This window comes from Cryptotermes secundus, unplaced genomic scaffold (assembly GCF_002891405.2).
Source record: "Cryptotermes secundus unplaced genomic scaffold, Csec_1.0 scaffold461, whole genome shotgun sequence".
Taxonomy (NCBI): Eukaryota; Metazoa; Arthropoda; class Insecta; order Blattodea; family Kalotermitidae; genus Cryptotermes; species Cryptotermes secundus.
Window position 1 is genome coordinate 842,465 of NW_019739952.1, and position 16,210 is coordinate 858,674.

The 16,210-nt window shown below is 42.0% G+C and overlaps 1 protein-coding gene across 2 annotated transcripts in view; it reads left to right on the forward strand.

Moving 5' to 3' along the window:
* Positions 1-4,846: 4,846 nt before the first annotated feature.
* Positions 4,847-16,210, forward strand: part of LOC111872119 (dedicator of cytokinesis protein 3) — a 284,561-nt gene continuing 273,197 nt past the window's right edge. For both annotated transcript variants that reach the window (XM_023865697.2, XM_033754538.1), the window contains exon 1: positions 4,847-5,009. In XM_023865697.2, the coding sequence (XP_023721465.2) occupies positions 4,973-5,009 (37 nt within the window). In that variant the 5' untranslated portion in view covers positions 4,847-4,972. The remainder of the gene's footprint in view (positions 5,010-16,210) is intronic.

A 16,210-nucleotide genomic window follows, 5' to 3' on the forward strand; every position in this document is an offset into this window, starting at 1 on the left:
TCAAGTCCGAAAGATTCTTCTTAGAGCATTTGTCAGACAGATATCATTCCAGGCAGTTCAGTGTGTGACCAGTGATTGGTCATTCCTCACAATGGAAGAGAAGAGACTCGTGGTCCAGTAAGGAATGGAGAGTTGTGGACAGTCATTGATTGTGTGCTTTCATAATTGACTGTTAATTGTAATAGAGACATCCAATAAATTCAGTCATCAAATCCAGAACCCATTATTATTAGCCATTCCATCCCTGAACACTTGACAGTGTTAATGCAAGAAAAATAAGGTAAAAAAATATTCCTACTTAATCTTGGGGTTTTGGATTGAAATATGTGAATGTAAAACTTAGTGGTCCCCTTTACTGTCTTTGTAAAATATGACTATTGCTAGGGGATCCACTCCACATACGAGGGGGGACCCAAAAATAACCAGAAAGGACCTGTTGCTCGTGCATGCTTTGTAGTTACGAGTTGTGCTGCTAGGTGGTGTTAGCTGGGGGTCTCCCGCGACTGATAATGAGCTGGCGTCAGTCTGAGTTAAGTGGTTTGTCTGTGGTGCTCTGTTGTGTGCATTCCTGTTTCAACCCTTTGGCGATTAGTGAGATGGCCGACCAGAAGGAACAATTCTTTTAAAAAATTCTGGATCGTTCTGCACTTCACTCTTAAGTCGCGGCAAACATTCATGCCGTTTTCTCTTTGGTCATCTCCGAGCAAGCGAGGAACAGATTTTGCAGACACCCGTCTCATGTGCAAACCTTCGGTTAAAATTCGCTGGACCGTGCTCCATGAGATGTTCGTTTCCTCAGAAAGTTGGTCAATGGTCTTTCGACGATCTTCATCAATTGCACGTTTGATTTTGGCAATGTTTTCGTCATTTCTTCCTGTCAAAGGACGCCCGGGGCGTGGCATGTCTTCTGTTGACATGTTGCCAGATTTGAAACGGGAAAACCACTCGTAGACCTGTGATTTCCCCAAAGCATCATCATTAAAGGCTTGCCGAAGCATCCCAACAGTCTCGGCTGCAGTTTTCCCTAACAGAAAGCAAAATTTCACGCACACTCTTTGTTCCTTCTGGTCGGCCATCTCACTAATCGCCAAAGGGTTGAAACAGGAATGCACACAACAGAGCACCACAGACAAACCACTTAACTCAGACTGACGCCAGCTCACTAACAGTCGCGGGAGACCCCCAGCTAACACCACCTAGCAGCACAACTCGTAACTACAAAGCATGCGCGCGCAACAGGTCGTTTCCGGTTATTTTTGGGTCCCCCTTCGTACTCATAATTCAGTCATAACATCATAAAATCAGATATTGAGGAAATACAAAATAAAGGTTTCACGAAACTCTTCTGAATAGAAGACAGGGAGACTGTTGTTAGCAGATAAACCTACCAGCAGAATTATTATGTATAATGTATAACTGCCACGTGCACATTCATAACCTCATGCACCACCGTTATAGTTTTATTGTCAACAGTTCATCGTGATTTGCTGTCTGTGAAGTTGTCTCTTTCAGCTGCCAGAATTTGGTCTTTGCTGCTTGAAGTGAGCATAATTCTGATTGTTGAAATGTGTGATTTGATACACCATATTTCCCACCAGTGTTTGACATACTACAAGTAGAGCATTTGGACAATGACATTGATAATTTTGTATGTTGCATTAGCAGAATTCGGTTTTAGTAGACTAGAATATCCTCATTCACTCACTCCTGGAACTGAGCCCTTCTTGAGAAGCTGCCAATTGTGCAGCTACTCAAAAACTTCCCAACATTTTATGGAACCCGAAGGTTCATTACCGTGTTCACAAGAGGCCTCCACTGGTCCCATCCTCCTTGACTTGATCATTTTAATGATACTTGGCGAAGAGTACTAGTTATGAAGCTCATTATGCAGTTTTCTCAAACCTCCCATCACTTCATTTCTCTTCAGTCCAAAATATTCTCCTCAGTATCCTTTATATCTGAGAACAGTGGCGTGCCATGCATGGAAGCAAGGGAAGCATTGCTTCCATAATTAAGAAACGAAAAGAAAAGAAGTCATATATAAATAATTCAGTTTGAATATTGTCATTTAGCGCGTGTTCCTGCTCAAGGCCACATGCTGCCTCCTCCACCTACCCTACCCTGCTTGGGGGACGGACAAGTTTCCTTCGTTAAACTCCATAAAAATTTGTCTCACACAAAGTGAGTATGGAAGCAACTTTCAGTTTGCTGGCTAATGCCTGTGATGTGGAAGCGAAGAGCTGTGGTCTTTCGATGGTTATATGAAAATTAACTGTTTATGTGTGATTTCAGCCTTTTTGGGTGTTATAGGTAACATTAAGTTTCAGTAAAATATTGTGTGGCGTAAGATTGTATTTGTGATCATATTTTGACTCGTCAGAAAGAAGCCATCCGCGTTTAAGGGAAGCAAGCCTGATATTGAGGTACGAAGGGCAGGGGCGTGATTAGACTACACGCACAGGACACAGCTAAAATGAATGCTGGCAGACAACGTGACTGCGATTGTGCAATCGAAAGCCTTTTAAAACGGGAGTTTAATAGCAGGGACTTTCCTGAAAAGAAAATAATTATAAACAGAGGACGACTTACATGTGAGTTGCCAGAACTTAAAGCAAATACCAAATTATGTGTGAGGAAATTTAATTTGGAACAGTATTCTAAAACAGAGTGGCTACCAGTTGCTGTAATATAGGAAAATTGTTTTGTTGGCCATGCCTGTTGTTTCTCAATGAAAAAAAATGTATGGAACAAGACTGGGTTTGGTGATATCAACAACCTTCATGAAGCATTGAAACGACATGAGAACTCTCAGACTCGCATTATTTCAACAATGCAACTTGTTATGTTCGGGAAATCTCGAATTGACTGTCAACTTGATAATCATAAGTGCCTGGCGATACTACAGCAGATTGAAAATGTGAAAGAAAATAGAGAAATAATGAAACAATTGATATCATCTGCCATTTAGGAGAATGGCAACTTGGCCTCCATGGTCATGATGAAAGCGTGGATTCTATCAACCAAGATAATTATGTGGAATTAGTACACTTGTGGAGGAAACATCATCATAAACTCAATGTTCACCTTGATAACAGTACCGTATTTACAGGTTTATTGAAAAGAATACTAAACGATCTTACTGACTCAATAAGTGACGTAAATTTTGGTGAGTTGATTGCTATCAGATCGTTTATTAGATACCACTGCTTCCCTTACCAAAAATAGTACTGCAGGCCACTGTGTTAGAATATCCATGTAGACATGAAAATATGTGACATTCTGCTAATGAAAGAACCAGGTATTGGGAGCACCCACTTTTGTGATTTCCTTGTCATTGTACACACTTGAAATGTTACATTATTGTGTGGTGCATTCTTATCCATTTCATGTATAAAACACATTGTCCTCTCCACTTAACTGCTGGTATTGTAGTAGGCAGTACCTTGTACCTCCAGAACATACATTATTGCTTTAGGTTTATATGGGCCAGGGAAAATGGTGGATACCATAACATGTTTGTGGTGAATTTGTATTCATTTTATATACTAAGATCATGCAGCTCAATTTCATTTCTACATTTTACTGCTGGTATCTTTGTAGGCCCTACCTTGTACCACCCAAGAAATCATTCATATGTGGGCAAGAACAAAATTAATGAGGTCTGTCACAAGGCAAAATTTAAATGTTAAATGATTTTTCCCTTTGACAAGATCCTAGAAAGCATCAAAAAATTCTTGACTAATATCACTAGTTCATAAACAAGGAACTGGTGTCTCTTTCATGATTATCTTGTAAAAGTATTTTTTGGTAAAGACTGGGACATCACAGAGGTACACTGATGGTAGTAGCTATGAGCTTATTTAAAAGTGAAATTTAATTTTCAGTTAATGTTTCAAGAAATAGGATGTTTCTTCTGCCAAGATCGATTCCATTTTGAAACGTTACCTCGTGAAGAGTGGAGCACGTGGTAGCGTAGTTGGTTGAGGCATTATGCTACAACCTGGAAGGTCGCGAGATCGAATCCCGATGAAGTCATTGGGTTTTTTTCAATTTACCTAAACCTTCCAGCCGCACTATGGCCCTGGGTCGACTCAGCCTCTAACAGAAATGAGTACCAGGAATGTTCTTAGGAGTAAAGGGCGGTCAGCGCATAAGGCTGACAACCTTACCGCCATCTATGAGCCGATTGTCTAGAAAATGTGGAAACCTCAACATCTTACAACCCTATGGGCCTCCATGGCCTTTTACAGGGATACCTTTACTTTACTTTTACTTTACCTCGTGAAGAGTTCTGTCTTCTAGGACATAACACTATGTAGTCCATTGATAGTTAAACAAGTACCTGCTTCATGCTTGGCTTACTCGTCAACTGTGATGATTAAAGTGATATATATACATGTTGACTGACAACAGACTATAGTGTATTCTTAATAATCAGTTTTGAGGAACCGAATTCTACATTTTTACCCCATGATTAAAGGCCTTATTTCAGTGTCTATAGGATTCATAGTAGTGTTTCTGTGAAAATACAGGCATTAACTTGGAAGAATTGGCACGCCAAAGGACGGACGAATTTTTATTCTTGGTGTCAGTAGACGGGGAGAATTTTAAATTACGTAGTAATACATAATACATAATATTTAAAAATAAAAATATGGAACACGTTACATACAGTAAGCAATATTACATTCCTACGAGAGTTCAAACCAAGATATCGATACTTGGATCGATTTGGATTTCCTGTGCAAATCGATACGGAGTACCTACGCGTATTTGTAGTCAATTGTTTTTTAGACGAGCGCGCCATCCGACGTACGATCATGGAACTAGTCAGTCGTGGAGTTCGGTTGCGATGTGAAAGGAGTTATTGTGGTGTTGGTTTTGTGCTAGTAAAATGTTAAGTGCTATTGATTTTCTTGTGAAATACAATGGATGATTGACAAGAATAATACTTCTGTAGGTGTTGGCCAGTATGTGGACACCGACCAAAACAAAGAAATATGGCGTTGGCAAGTACAATTCTGAATACATAGTTGCTTGTACTTCGATTTTTTCAGCATATAAGGCATTCACATTATTGTGTAGTGACTAAAATGACGTTTGTTATAGTTCGCAGTTGTGCATGCCTATCATTATTTATGACTCATGTGAAAGCGAATTTAATTAGTAAACCCATTTAATGTTCTATAAGCATACCCGCCTCCAATGAAGACATTAAAACGGGTACCTACCTACCTACCTGTACAGTAGATGGGCACAAACAAGCCCATTCGACAACCAGAAATGCCTTTATAGCATAATAAGGGTAAGCGTCTGTTACAAGTGCGTAATGATCGAATTGCGGAGTGTGTTGTAACGAAACAGTTTATGAACTAAATGGAAACACATGCTATTTTTAAAGGCAATGACTTTTCCAGCTGATTACCCAACTATGACTGAAACTATATACACCCAATTGTGTTATATTTTTCTTGTTCTGTGTTTCAGGGAACCCATACTTGCTGTGTTTCGTTTAAATAGAATAACAGGCATTTCAATTATAGTAACACGGACATTTATTTGGTAATTAAACCTGGCATCTTAAATATACCTATGAAAGTATGCGTGTTCGATATACGAAAGAAACTGAAACCGAACACAAACCATTAACAGAACATTTCGCTGTTCAGTCGGATGCCTTGTATGTTTTTACGTGCAGTATCGACCATCTGAACGGGTCTTTTTTCACCTTCCATCCCACGGATTTGCAAAAACCAAGTACCAATATATTTATTGATCTGTTATGGTTGATGTTACTATATAAAGTGGCGAACAGTATTAGATGTTGAAGTTTGGAGAAGGATGTGGTAGCCGGTATTTTTCTCTCTTGTCACCCATCGATGAGGTAAGACACATAAGAAAGATTTAGAAGGTGGGGGGAGGGGCAACCAGCCATCTGCCCCACCGCCAGGATTTTTGTAAAAAGAAATCTAAATCTAAGAAGACAAATAAACCAAATAATAATAATTCAGTTCATTTCCATTGTTTATTATTGTCACGTGTATGAGCGAATGTAGACGGGATTTGGAATGATAATTGAATGTATTGAACACTGCAAGTAACTATAGCGCAATTTCTAATTCACTCTCTCTGCAGTTCACTACAGCACGTACTAAGGCTTCTCAGTCTGCTGTGTCTTCACCAGTCGTTGCCTGGTGTCGGATCTTACCAATGTCCTCTGCTTCCGTGTTCTCGTTCTTACCGGCTGGCTACTATCTCACAACTAACTCCGTGTTCTGTCGGATGTCAACTATCTGAAGTCAAAGTCACATTGCAGTTGACAGTCAGTCTGTCTTGGTGTCGAGCTCCATCTGGGGCTCATGACCAGATATTTCTTCTTATTTGAAAGTTCCTGTCCTGCCCATGTGGGGCGCTCTCTCTGACGAGAGAGGCTTGTTCTGCTTACATCTCGGCATGGACAACACGAAAAACACCGTTCCTCTGCATCTATTCAATCGTTGCTTAGCGGACCTCACAGAAAACACCATTCCTTTGCTATTGCCTTCGGACCGCTGCCTAACAACGGCCGCTGTACACTTGCCAATCTAGCGGTCGCCGCCTTGTAATGGACCCACGTGCCAACAGAAGGGTATAAAGTATTTTAATTGAGTTATTCTGTTCTGAATGTGCCAGGGCGATCAGTAAAAATAATCCTAAGCTACCAAAATAGAAGTTTCTGTGAACATATTCTCCCCCCCCCCCGAAAGAATCCTGGCGGCTCTTGTTGTTAAGTCACGTCTTTATTGTACGCACACAAGAATAATTAAAAAAAGTAAAAGTAAAGGTATCCCTGTAACAGGCCGTGGAGGCCCATAGGGTTGCGAAATATTGAGGTTCCCACATTTCTAGACAATCGGCTCACAGATGGCCGTAAGATTATCAGCCTTACGCGCTCTCCGCCCTTTAACCCCAAGAACATTCCAAGAATATTCCTGGTACTCATTTCTGTTAGACGCCGAGTCGACCCCAGGGCCATAGTGCGGCTGGAAGGATTAGGTAATTGAAAAAAAATCCAATGACCTCATCGGGATTCGATCCCGCGACCTTCCGGCTTGTAGCATAGTGCCTCAACCAACTGCGCTACCGCGTGTCCCAGCACAAGAATAATAACTGGTGTGAAATTATTGTATCCGTAATATCAAAACTTAAAAAGGATGGAAATGAAAGAAAGAATTCTGCCTTTTGCAATATAAATCCGTGTAGTCCTTTGAAAGTCAACCAACGTTTCGGAGAAACATGTCGCCTCCATCTTCAAGGTCGAATAATAAGCTTCCGAGCGAGCGAAGACAGTGCATGCCTTAAACCGCTCGGCTACCGTGACCGGCAGAACCACCAGGTAACGTGAAGGAATTGGTTGTTCTTGTGAGGATTAACGATGGTAACGGTGTACCTCTAAGCAGTCTCCACCTAATTCTCTTGAGGGAGGGTACCGTTTGGTTTGAAGTCACTTAAATATAATTTACCTTCCCGGGTGCGAACAAAATGATGAATATCACATTCTGCCCTGACTGTCTTCACTGCCGGATTCTTAATGCAACTTACAGAGTCATCAGAAATTCAGAACCTAGCGATCAGCTTACCGAATTCACATTCAATACGTTTTCTTCCTCTAAAGCCTGTAATTATATATATTCTTCTCTTATTGGTAAGTGATTTCGAGCATCCGATCGCATTCAGTCATGGTAAGAGTGGAATCGCCTCGTCCCTAACCAAGAACTTCGGGAAAGGGTTATATATAAGGAGCAGACGGTAGATCTAAAGGGCTAGGGATCGATATGCCCTGTTGTTTGGAAATTTGCCAATTTGCGAGGAGTGAACTACAGCACCATGTATATTTCGATCCGTACCTCCAAAGTCAAATGTAAACAGTCCAACTACATCAACAATGACCCTAAGATCAAAAGAAGAAAACATTTGTAGTTGTAATTACTGGATCGTTATTGTGAAAGCATTTCACAAAAATGTGTTTGCAATCAATCGAAACAGCACAACTGTTTCTCTGTAGCCCCGAGATGAACTCGTGTTTTTCCAAGTTTCTCCTCTTGGGACAGACGTATGTACAGTTGCCTCTGTCTCTCGTATAGAGATTATAGCCGATTCCATATTGTTCGCTTGTTTTCGGTACAGTTGTCTCTCTCGTATAGAGATTATAGCCGATTCCATATTGTTCGCTTGTTTTCGGTACAGTTGTCTCTCTCGTATAGAGATTATAGCCGATTCCATATTGTTCGCTTGTTTTCGGTACAGTTGTCTCTCTCGTATAGAGATTATAGCCGATTCCATATTGTTCGCTTGTTTTCGGTACAGTTGTCTCTCTCGTATAGAGATTATAGCCGATTCCATAATGTTTCGCTTGTTTTGGGTACAGTTGTCTCTCGATTCCATATTGTTTCGCAAGTTTTCGGTACAGTTGTCTCTGTCTCGTAGAGATTATAGCCGATTCCATATTGTTCGCTTGTTTTGGTACAGTTGTCTCGATTCCATATTGTTCGCATGTTTTCGGTACAGTTGTCTCTGTCTCGTAGAGATTATAGCCGATTCCATATTGTTCGCTTGTTTTGGTACAGTTGTCTCGATTCCATATTGTTCGCATGTTTTCGGTACAGTTGTCTCTCGTAGAGATTATAGCCGATTCCATAATGTTTCGCTTGTTTTGGTACAGTTGTCTCTCGATTCCATATTGTTCGCATGTTTTCGGTACAGTTGTCTCTGTCTCGTAGAGATTATAGTCGATTCCATATTGTTTCGCTTGTTTTGTTTGTAGTTGTCCGTTCTGTTCGGACAGGCGCATGGAGAGGCAGCAGGTGATTCCGTGCTGTTGAGTACGTTTTGATTACAGTGCGAGTGATAGCATAATGTCCTCTGTTGGGACAGCCATGTTAGTAATAGCCATAACATTAAGGATTTTGAATGGCTGTCATCACGTTTAGTTTTTTATAAGAATTTTGTTTATAAACAACAAAGATTATCAAAGTAACGATGACTCCCTGAATATAAGATGTGCCTTCGTGCAGTGGGTAGAGATGAAGAAACAAGTTGCTTGATAGAAACTACGGACTGGGAACGGAAGAAATGCATGAAGAAAGTAACTGTCATTTAAACGAGACCAAGCCCTGTCAGCTCCGTCGGGCGCTTGAGTTCTAGCGGCACCGGAAATTTCCTTACCGATGGCGATGCTGCAGCACGTACCGAACTTCCAGCAATGTTTGGCCAAGTGCACATTTTGTTTAATAACACGGTGTAAGTGCTAGTTCAGAAGCCTATCTTGTACCTAACAAAATGGCACCATTTTATCTTATTTCATATCACATGTTCTTTAAAACAAATTGCAGTTTTAATACGCACCAATGTATCTATAAGATAAAAAGGTAAAGCTATCCCTGTAACAAGCCGTGGAGGCCCATAGGGTTGTGAGACATCGAGGATCCCACATTTTTAGACAATCGGTTCACAGATGGCCGTGAGGTTGTCAACCTTACGCGCCGGCCGCCCTTTAGGCCCCCTGTACACACAGAGTTTGGCCTTCCAATCGACCTTAAAGGCAAAACTGTGACAGTTTATCCCCTCCCTTTCCTCCCCATACACGCGTAGATAAAGCGGCAGGCTTCATGCCACAATCACGGTCTTCCAGCCTATAATGTTGAGTCACACACGTCAAGTGCTACGGTCCTGCCGGCAGAACTGACGGACTGACGGGTTTCCCACAGGCCAACAGTCCAAACGACTGGCCGGCCGGCCGCACCACACACGTCAGTTTTGCCTTTCAGTCTTCAACTGTGCAGGCCGAACTGGAGGCCAACTGTGTGTGTGTGGGGGCCCTTATCCATAGGAAGATTCCTGGTACTCATTTCTGTTAGATGCTGAGTCGACCCCAGGGCCATAGTGCGGCTGTAAGGATTATTCCAATTGAAAAATCCAATAAACTCGTCGGGAATAGAACCCGCGACCTTTCGGCTTATATCATAGTGCCTCACGCAACTATGCCACCCCGCGCCCCTGTGTCTAAAATATACCATTAAATTTTGTTCAAATCGCAAATTGTACTTCAAATAAATTTTTAATTATTTTCATATCTTGAGGTTATTAGCACCTCATATCCCATAGGAGCGGCCAGTCGGCAGTATGTAACCTCTTTCTGAATATCGTTAGTAAAGATTTCCATCAAACGCTTGAAACTGTAATGACTCATTCTGTAGCATTAGCATCGCGAGCGAGTTATTTTGCAACAACAGCGGAGCTGTAACATTTCGCGAAGAATATGGGCGTAAACAGTATCACCACTGTCACATTTTCTTTCGTTTGAAGAACCTCCACGCAATAACATACTGTTCGCTTGGAGTATTCTTTGTTATTACTCTAGGGCAGCGTCTCTTAGGATTTTGAATCTTGCAATTCTAACATTATTAAGTCCAACTATAGTAAAATGTTGCCGGTCACGGTAGCCGAGCGGTCTAAGGCATGCACTGTCTTCGCTCGCTCGAAAGCCGAGATCGTGGGTTCGAATCCCACTGAGGGCATGGATGTTTGTGTGCGCCTTTCTGTGTCTGTCTACAGGTAGAGGCCTTGCGACGAGCTGATCACTCGCCCAAGGAGTCCTACCGTATGTGTAAGATCTAGAAAAACCGAAGTGAACGGAGAAGTTCATGGAGGTAGGCCTAGGCCCACTGGGGCTCTAATGCCAAGGAAAAAAATAGTAAAAAGTTACCCGTTTTCCAAAAATATTTTCTTACGATCTCTTGTATTTTAATATATTAACCATTAATGGAAATTCTTATTTTCAAACATGTCCCCTCGCAGCCGAAGGACGGGTGGCGAGCACTGCTTCGGAGGACATGGAGAGCCAGTGAGCCCATGATTGCATTCCACGTCACCGCCGTGAAAACCTCAGATTCAGCAATGCAAGAAACTTTGCTAGATAAATTGAACAAGATAAGACAGACTAATGTATATAATTGGCAAGACAGGTTGATAGATGGATTCGATTAGATTTAGATTATATGCAGTGCATGGATCCTGGTTAATCAGAAGTGGAGAAACTCGTACAAATAAACACACTAAGCAAGTCATAGTAGAATAAGCACAAGACACGTCGAGTCAGTAAATTTTACAAAAATGATACATCCCTTATAATGATTCCGTAGTAACTATCACAGTTACACATAAAATTAACAAGACGCTCCGGGAAGAACTGACCTCTGGATTTCCGAACTGTCCCCTGCCTCACCTACCAGCTTCTCACAGCAACAGCTCACAACAGCTGAACCCCAGCGGTGATCTCACTAACTCTTCCGCCTATGACATCTCGACACGGACCGCGTAGAAAACACCGCCTTCGTTATTGCTGTATTCTCTTCTTGCCGTGGAAACATGCTTATTTTCGAAACCATTACTTAGCAACGGTTTTTGTGTAGTTCATTCCGCGGTCATTGCCTAGTAACGGGTGTACGTGCCACATCTCTTCTTATATGGCCAGCAAGAGTGTCATCATTTGCTCTGTTCTGTAGTATGCGGCATAACAGTCCACTGCTGTATTCAGTCCAATAGTGCAATAAATCCAGACCCACTTCTGACACCAGTTGTGACGTGTTAGATTGAGACAATAGATGGGTTCTGGATTGATGGCCGAATTTATTGGACTCTTTGATATAGCGCGTGATTACACTTTACAGTTCACTATTAAACACACACACACACATACTAATGTCCACAGTAAGGTCTTCACAGCCGTTGCTTAGTAGCGGCTTTCAACGGCGGACGTTCCCCTTCCTCTGGGTACCCGAACTACCCCCGGCCTCAGTTACCAGCTTCTCATAGCAACAGCACACAACAACTGAACCCCAGCGGTTATCTAACTACAACTCCGAAATTGCCCTGCTTATAACATCTCGACACGGACCGCACAGAAAGCGCAGTTCCTCCTTTGCTGTTTACGGGCCGCTGCCTATCATCCGCCATTATATAGTTCATTTTGCTGTTGTTACCGTGCAACTGGTTTACATGTCAATATGTAGTATTGTTTTTTGTAATTTAGCTCCGAACCCGTGAAGATGTGAGATTTCAAATCGTGACGTATGCAAGGATCCTGAGCATTATTTTGTACTATCAGCTGTTATCAGTCACGTATAAAGTAACAGATAAGCATCCTGGATCCCACTGAGGCTGTTACCTCTGCCTTGTTCAGTGGCATATACGATGACTGATTTCTTAAGGCAGATGTAGCATCCACTTCAATATGGAATCTTTTTGGGGGGGATTTCGGCGTGTAGATGTAGACAGTATTGCTATCGTTTCAGAGATTTTTATTTTGTCCATATTCATTGTAATTAGCTGAATATATTATATTATACAGTAAACCCTGTCTTAGACGGAATCTCAAGGGTCCAGAACATTTTTCTGCTGAAGCCAGGTTTCCGTTTTATCAAGGTATAATATTGTAATGTGTTATCAAGGGTCTGTCTTCGTGGTAACTCGTTCCACCTCCCGTTGTCCAGCAACGGTTAGACATGTAACACTATAATAATTAAACTAGGACATACACGTATTCGAGACAAAATAAAACACTATACTCATTAATTTATTCACACTATAATCATCGAACACGTGCAAACATTACAGTGAACAGAATAAAAATCGCAATGTTCACTTTTTAAAGTTTTACCAGAACTCAGGCAGAGTTTTTGCACGCAGTTTACTTTTTTGGTGCCTGACTTTCCACAAACACTTTAGCTTGAGAGATTACTCTAAGCATGTCTGAATCATTCCGTTGTACGGCAAATTCCTGCAGTTCCTTTAAACTTCTGTTAGAATCTTGATAATTATTCACTCTACATTTTTCTTCTTCTATCACAATGTAATTCTCCTCTTCCTCCTTCTCCTGTCTTCCTTTTCGACTTACTCTAAAATTCTGAACTAATGCATACATAGCCATTGTGTCTGGTTCTGTTTGCACATCCTTCTCTATGTTGATGTAGTCCTCAGCATTGCAGTTACTGAAAGCAGCTTCATTCATGCAATTTTGTAAGCCCTGCTGTTCATTCTCAATCTCTGGAAGGGGCAAACAGTTCAGTTGAATTTCAGTGCAGGTAGTGCAGTACCGTTAAAAGCTGAATTGAAGGAGTTAGAGGAAACAAAATTCTGTAGAATGTATAGGATGCCTAAAATTCTTCTAATCGACGCCTTCCGAAAGACTGGAAATTTTCCGTTTCCGCTGTCCAAAAACATAAGAATTAGAATACGAGTATACAAAACGATAATTTTGCCTGTGGTTCTGTATGGGTGTGCAACTTGGTCTCTGACATTAAGGGAGGAACATAGACTGAGGGTGTTTGAGAACAGGGTGTTGAGGATATTTGGACCGAAGAGGGATGAAGTGACAGGAGGTTGGAGAACACTGCATAATGAGAAGCTTCATAACTTGTACTCTTCTCCAATTATAATTAGAATGATCAAGTTAAGGAGGATGAGGTGGACAGGACATGTAGCACGAATGGGGAGAATAGGAATTCATATAGGATATTGGTGGGAAAGCCAGAAGGAAAGAGACCACTGGGAAGACCAAGGCGTAGGTGGGTAGACAATATTAAAATGGATCTTAGAGATATAGGATAAGATGGTATGGATTGGATTGATCTGGCTCAGAATAGGGACCAGTGGAGAGCTCTTGTGAACACAGTAATGAACCTTCGGGTTCCATAAAATGCTGGGAAATTCTTCAGTAGCTGCAGATTTGGCTTCTCAATAAGGGCTCAGCTCCATAAGTAAGTACGTAAGTAAGCGTTAGACAGTTTCCGTTTAATCCAGGATATTCAACATCTTTTTCAGCCCCAAAGTTACGGGACCTGAAAATATATCCGCTTCAGACAAATTCCGTTTAATAAAGGGACCGTTTAAGGCAGGTTTCACTGCATTAACTAAAAATATCCCGAAAGCGTTTTGTGAAAGTTGCTGTTTTCGATATATCGCCTTGTATTTGTCAGAGTAAATATACACGTAAATATGGAAACCTGTGCTATAAGTATCGACAGGGGCTATAGGGAAGTCACTTGACATTGAAGAGGGAGATAGTAAGGATCTCCGAAACGTCGGTAATACATTTGCTTGAGAAACAGGATATACTTTTATGTAGCTCAAAGCTTTTACAGCGGTAAAGTAGTTTAGTAGGTGCGGCGTATCGGAGGCAGCAGATTCCTCCGAAACGCTGAAAACCACTTGCCAGATTACACGTTGTCACAACCCAGAAGACTGCAGTCTAGCTTTTCTTTTTTTTTAAGTTTCTTGGGGTGGGGTGAGACTGAGTCCACTTGGTACGTCTGTCACTATTTGGCCTATTGTACCAGCCACCGATGATAGATGAAGATGAGTGTGGAGCCGTCGGTGGAATGAGAATTGGCAGGGGACAGCGAAGTACTCGGACAAATCCTGACCCAGCGCCACTTTGTCCACCACAAATCCCACATTACGTGGCCTGGGATTGAACCCCGGCCGCCGCGGTGGGAAGCCTGGGATATGGCGCAGCCCAGACTGCAGTCGAAGTAGGTTGCGCGTTGATAATTGGTTGCATAGCTGAGTACAGTATGTAAGATGTGAGGTGACTAAGCGCGGACCCTGTTGCCGTGGTTATCCAGGTTTTGGTGTAGTAGGGCTATCAAACACAGGCCATAAGGACAATTTTACGTCGCTTCAGTATTGAGACTATAACTTCGGATGGAAGGATTACTGATGACTAATGAACTGGAAAGGATATGAAAGGAAGCCGTCGTGGTCTGATTGAATTATTGTCCCGGCATTTGTTTGGAGGAACTAAGGGAAACCACAGAAACTTCAGTCCGGATAGCAGTTGGCCCTGCCGAGGTTCGAAGCGAACGCCTACCGAACACAAGTGTAGAGCGGCATCTCTAGATCGACCTGTTGGGTGTTACGTTTTATCACAAAATAGAAATACCGTCAGTTATTCGAATTGACCTACCAGCTAATTTCAGACTCCTTGAGAAGCTAATAGTCGCTGATACAGTCAAGAAATTAACAATTTTTGTAGAATCCGAGGGTTCATTACAATGTTCTTTAAACCTTTCCACAGAATCTGCCCTTACGAATTTACAGGCCTCAGTAGTGGAAAGGCATGTGGACGAATGTATTTTCCGAAATGACCCACGAGATAAGCAACGACAGGTTTGTGGGCCACGGGTTGCAGTCGTTCTCGTGACAGGCGTATGTCGCAAGCGATAATTGCCGCGCACAGACAGGGTACAAGGTCGTTTTTTCGGCGAGCTGTTATTATTTAAGGGCCTTGTTCAAATACGTTCTCAGTCTGTAAGCTAGCGAGCCTCAGTAGCTTAGGTTTATGGTGGTCTGATAGATGTGTGGGACTGGGCACTGTTCAAGATGTAATTATGATAAATCATACAAGTTAGCAAGAAGAAAATCAGAATACATCACAGAAATTTATATAGAGTCGCGTATTATTATCGAGAGGTTATATAACTAAGACCTACCTAAATTTCTCAGTCTGCAGACTTCGTGGAATACACAAGGTTCCTGGATTTTAGTTTGTTACGTACAACATTAGTAAGAAAAATGCTATTATTATATACTACGTTAATAGTGTTGTCCTGACGAGTGACCAGTTATCGTAGTGACTCTGAGTAAAATTTATAAAAGCGAAATGGGTTTTACTGAACGTAATATGGTTACTGCATTCTCTCAATTCGGTAATGCAGCTTGGCTGTGAATACCAGTTGAAGAAGAGACGCACACGCGCGTGCGCATGTGGAGGCTCCCGAAGGGTCAATCGTATGGGCACCCCCAGTATTTTACGGGGGGGGGGGGGAGATAACTTGCCCACAAAGTTAGGCATAAGCGTTTGAGACTGTCTCTACTGATCGCCCTAGAACGGAATAAGGTAAGATAAAGGTAAAGTTGCGGAGAAGTTCATGGAGGTAGGCCTAGGCCCACTGGGGCTGTAGTGCCAAGGAAAAAGAAAGTAAAGTTATCCCTGTGCCTAACTAATTAAGCACTACGCCATGAAGGCGTATGGGACAGAGGATGTATAGATCCACATTTTCTTGACATTGGCACTAGTTAGAGGTGCGTTGTCAGCTTCATGCCCCGGCTGCTTAACCCCGGGGAAAGAGCCCCCGATGCCCACTGTACAGGAAGTTGAGTGGACTTCAGA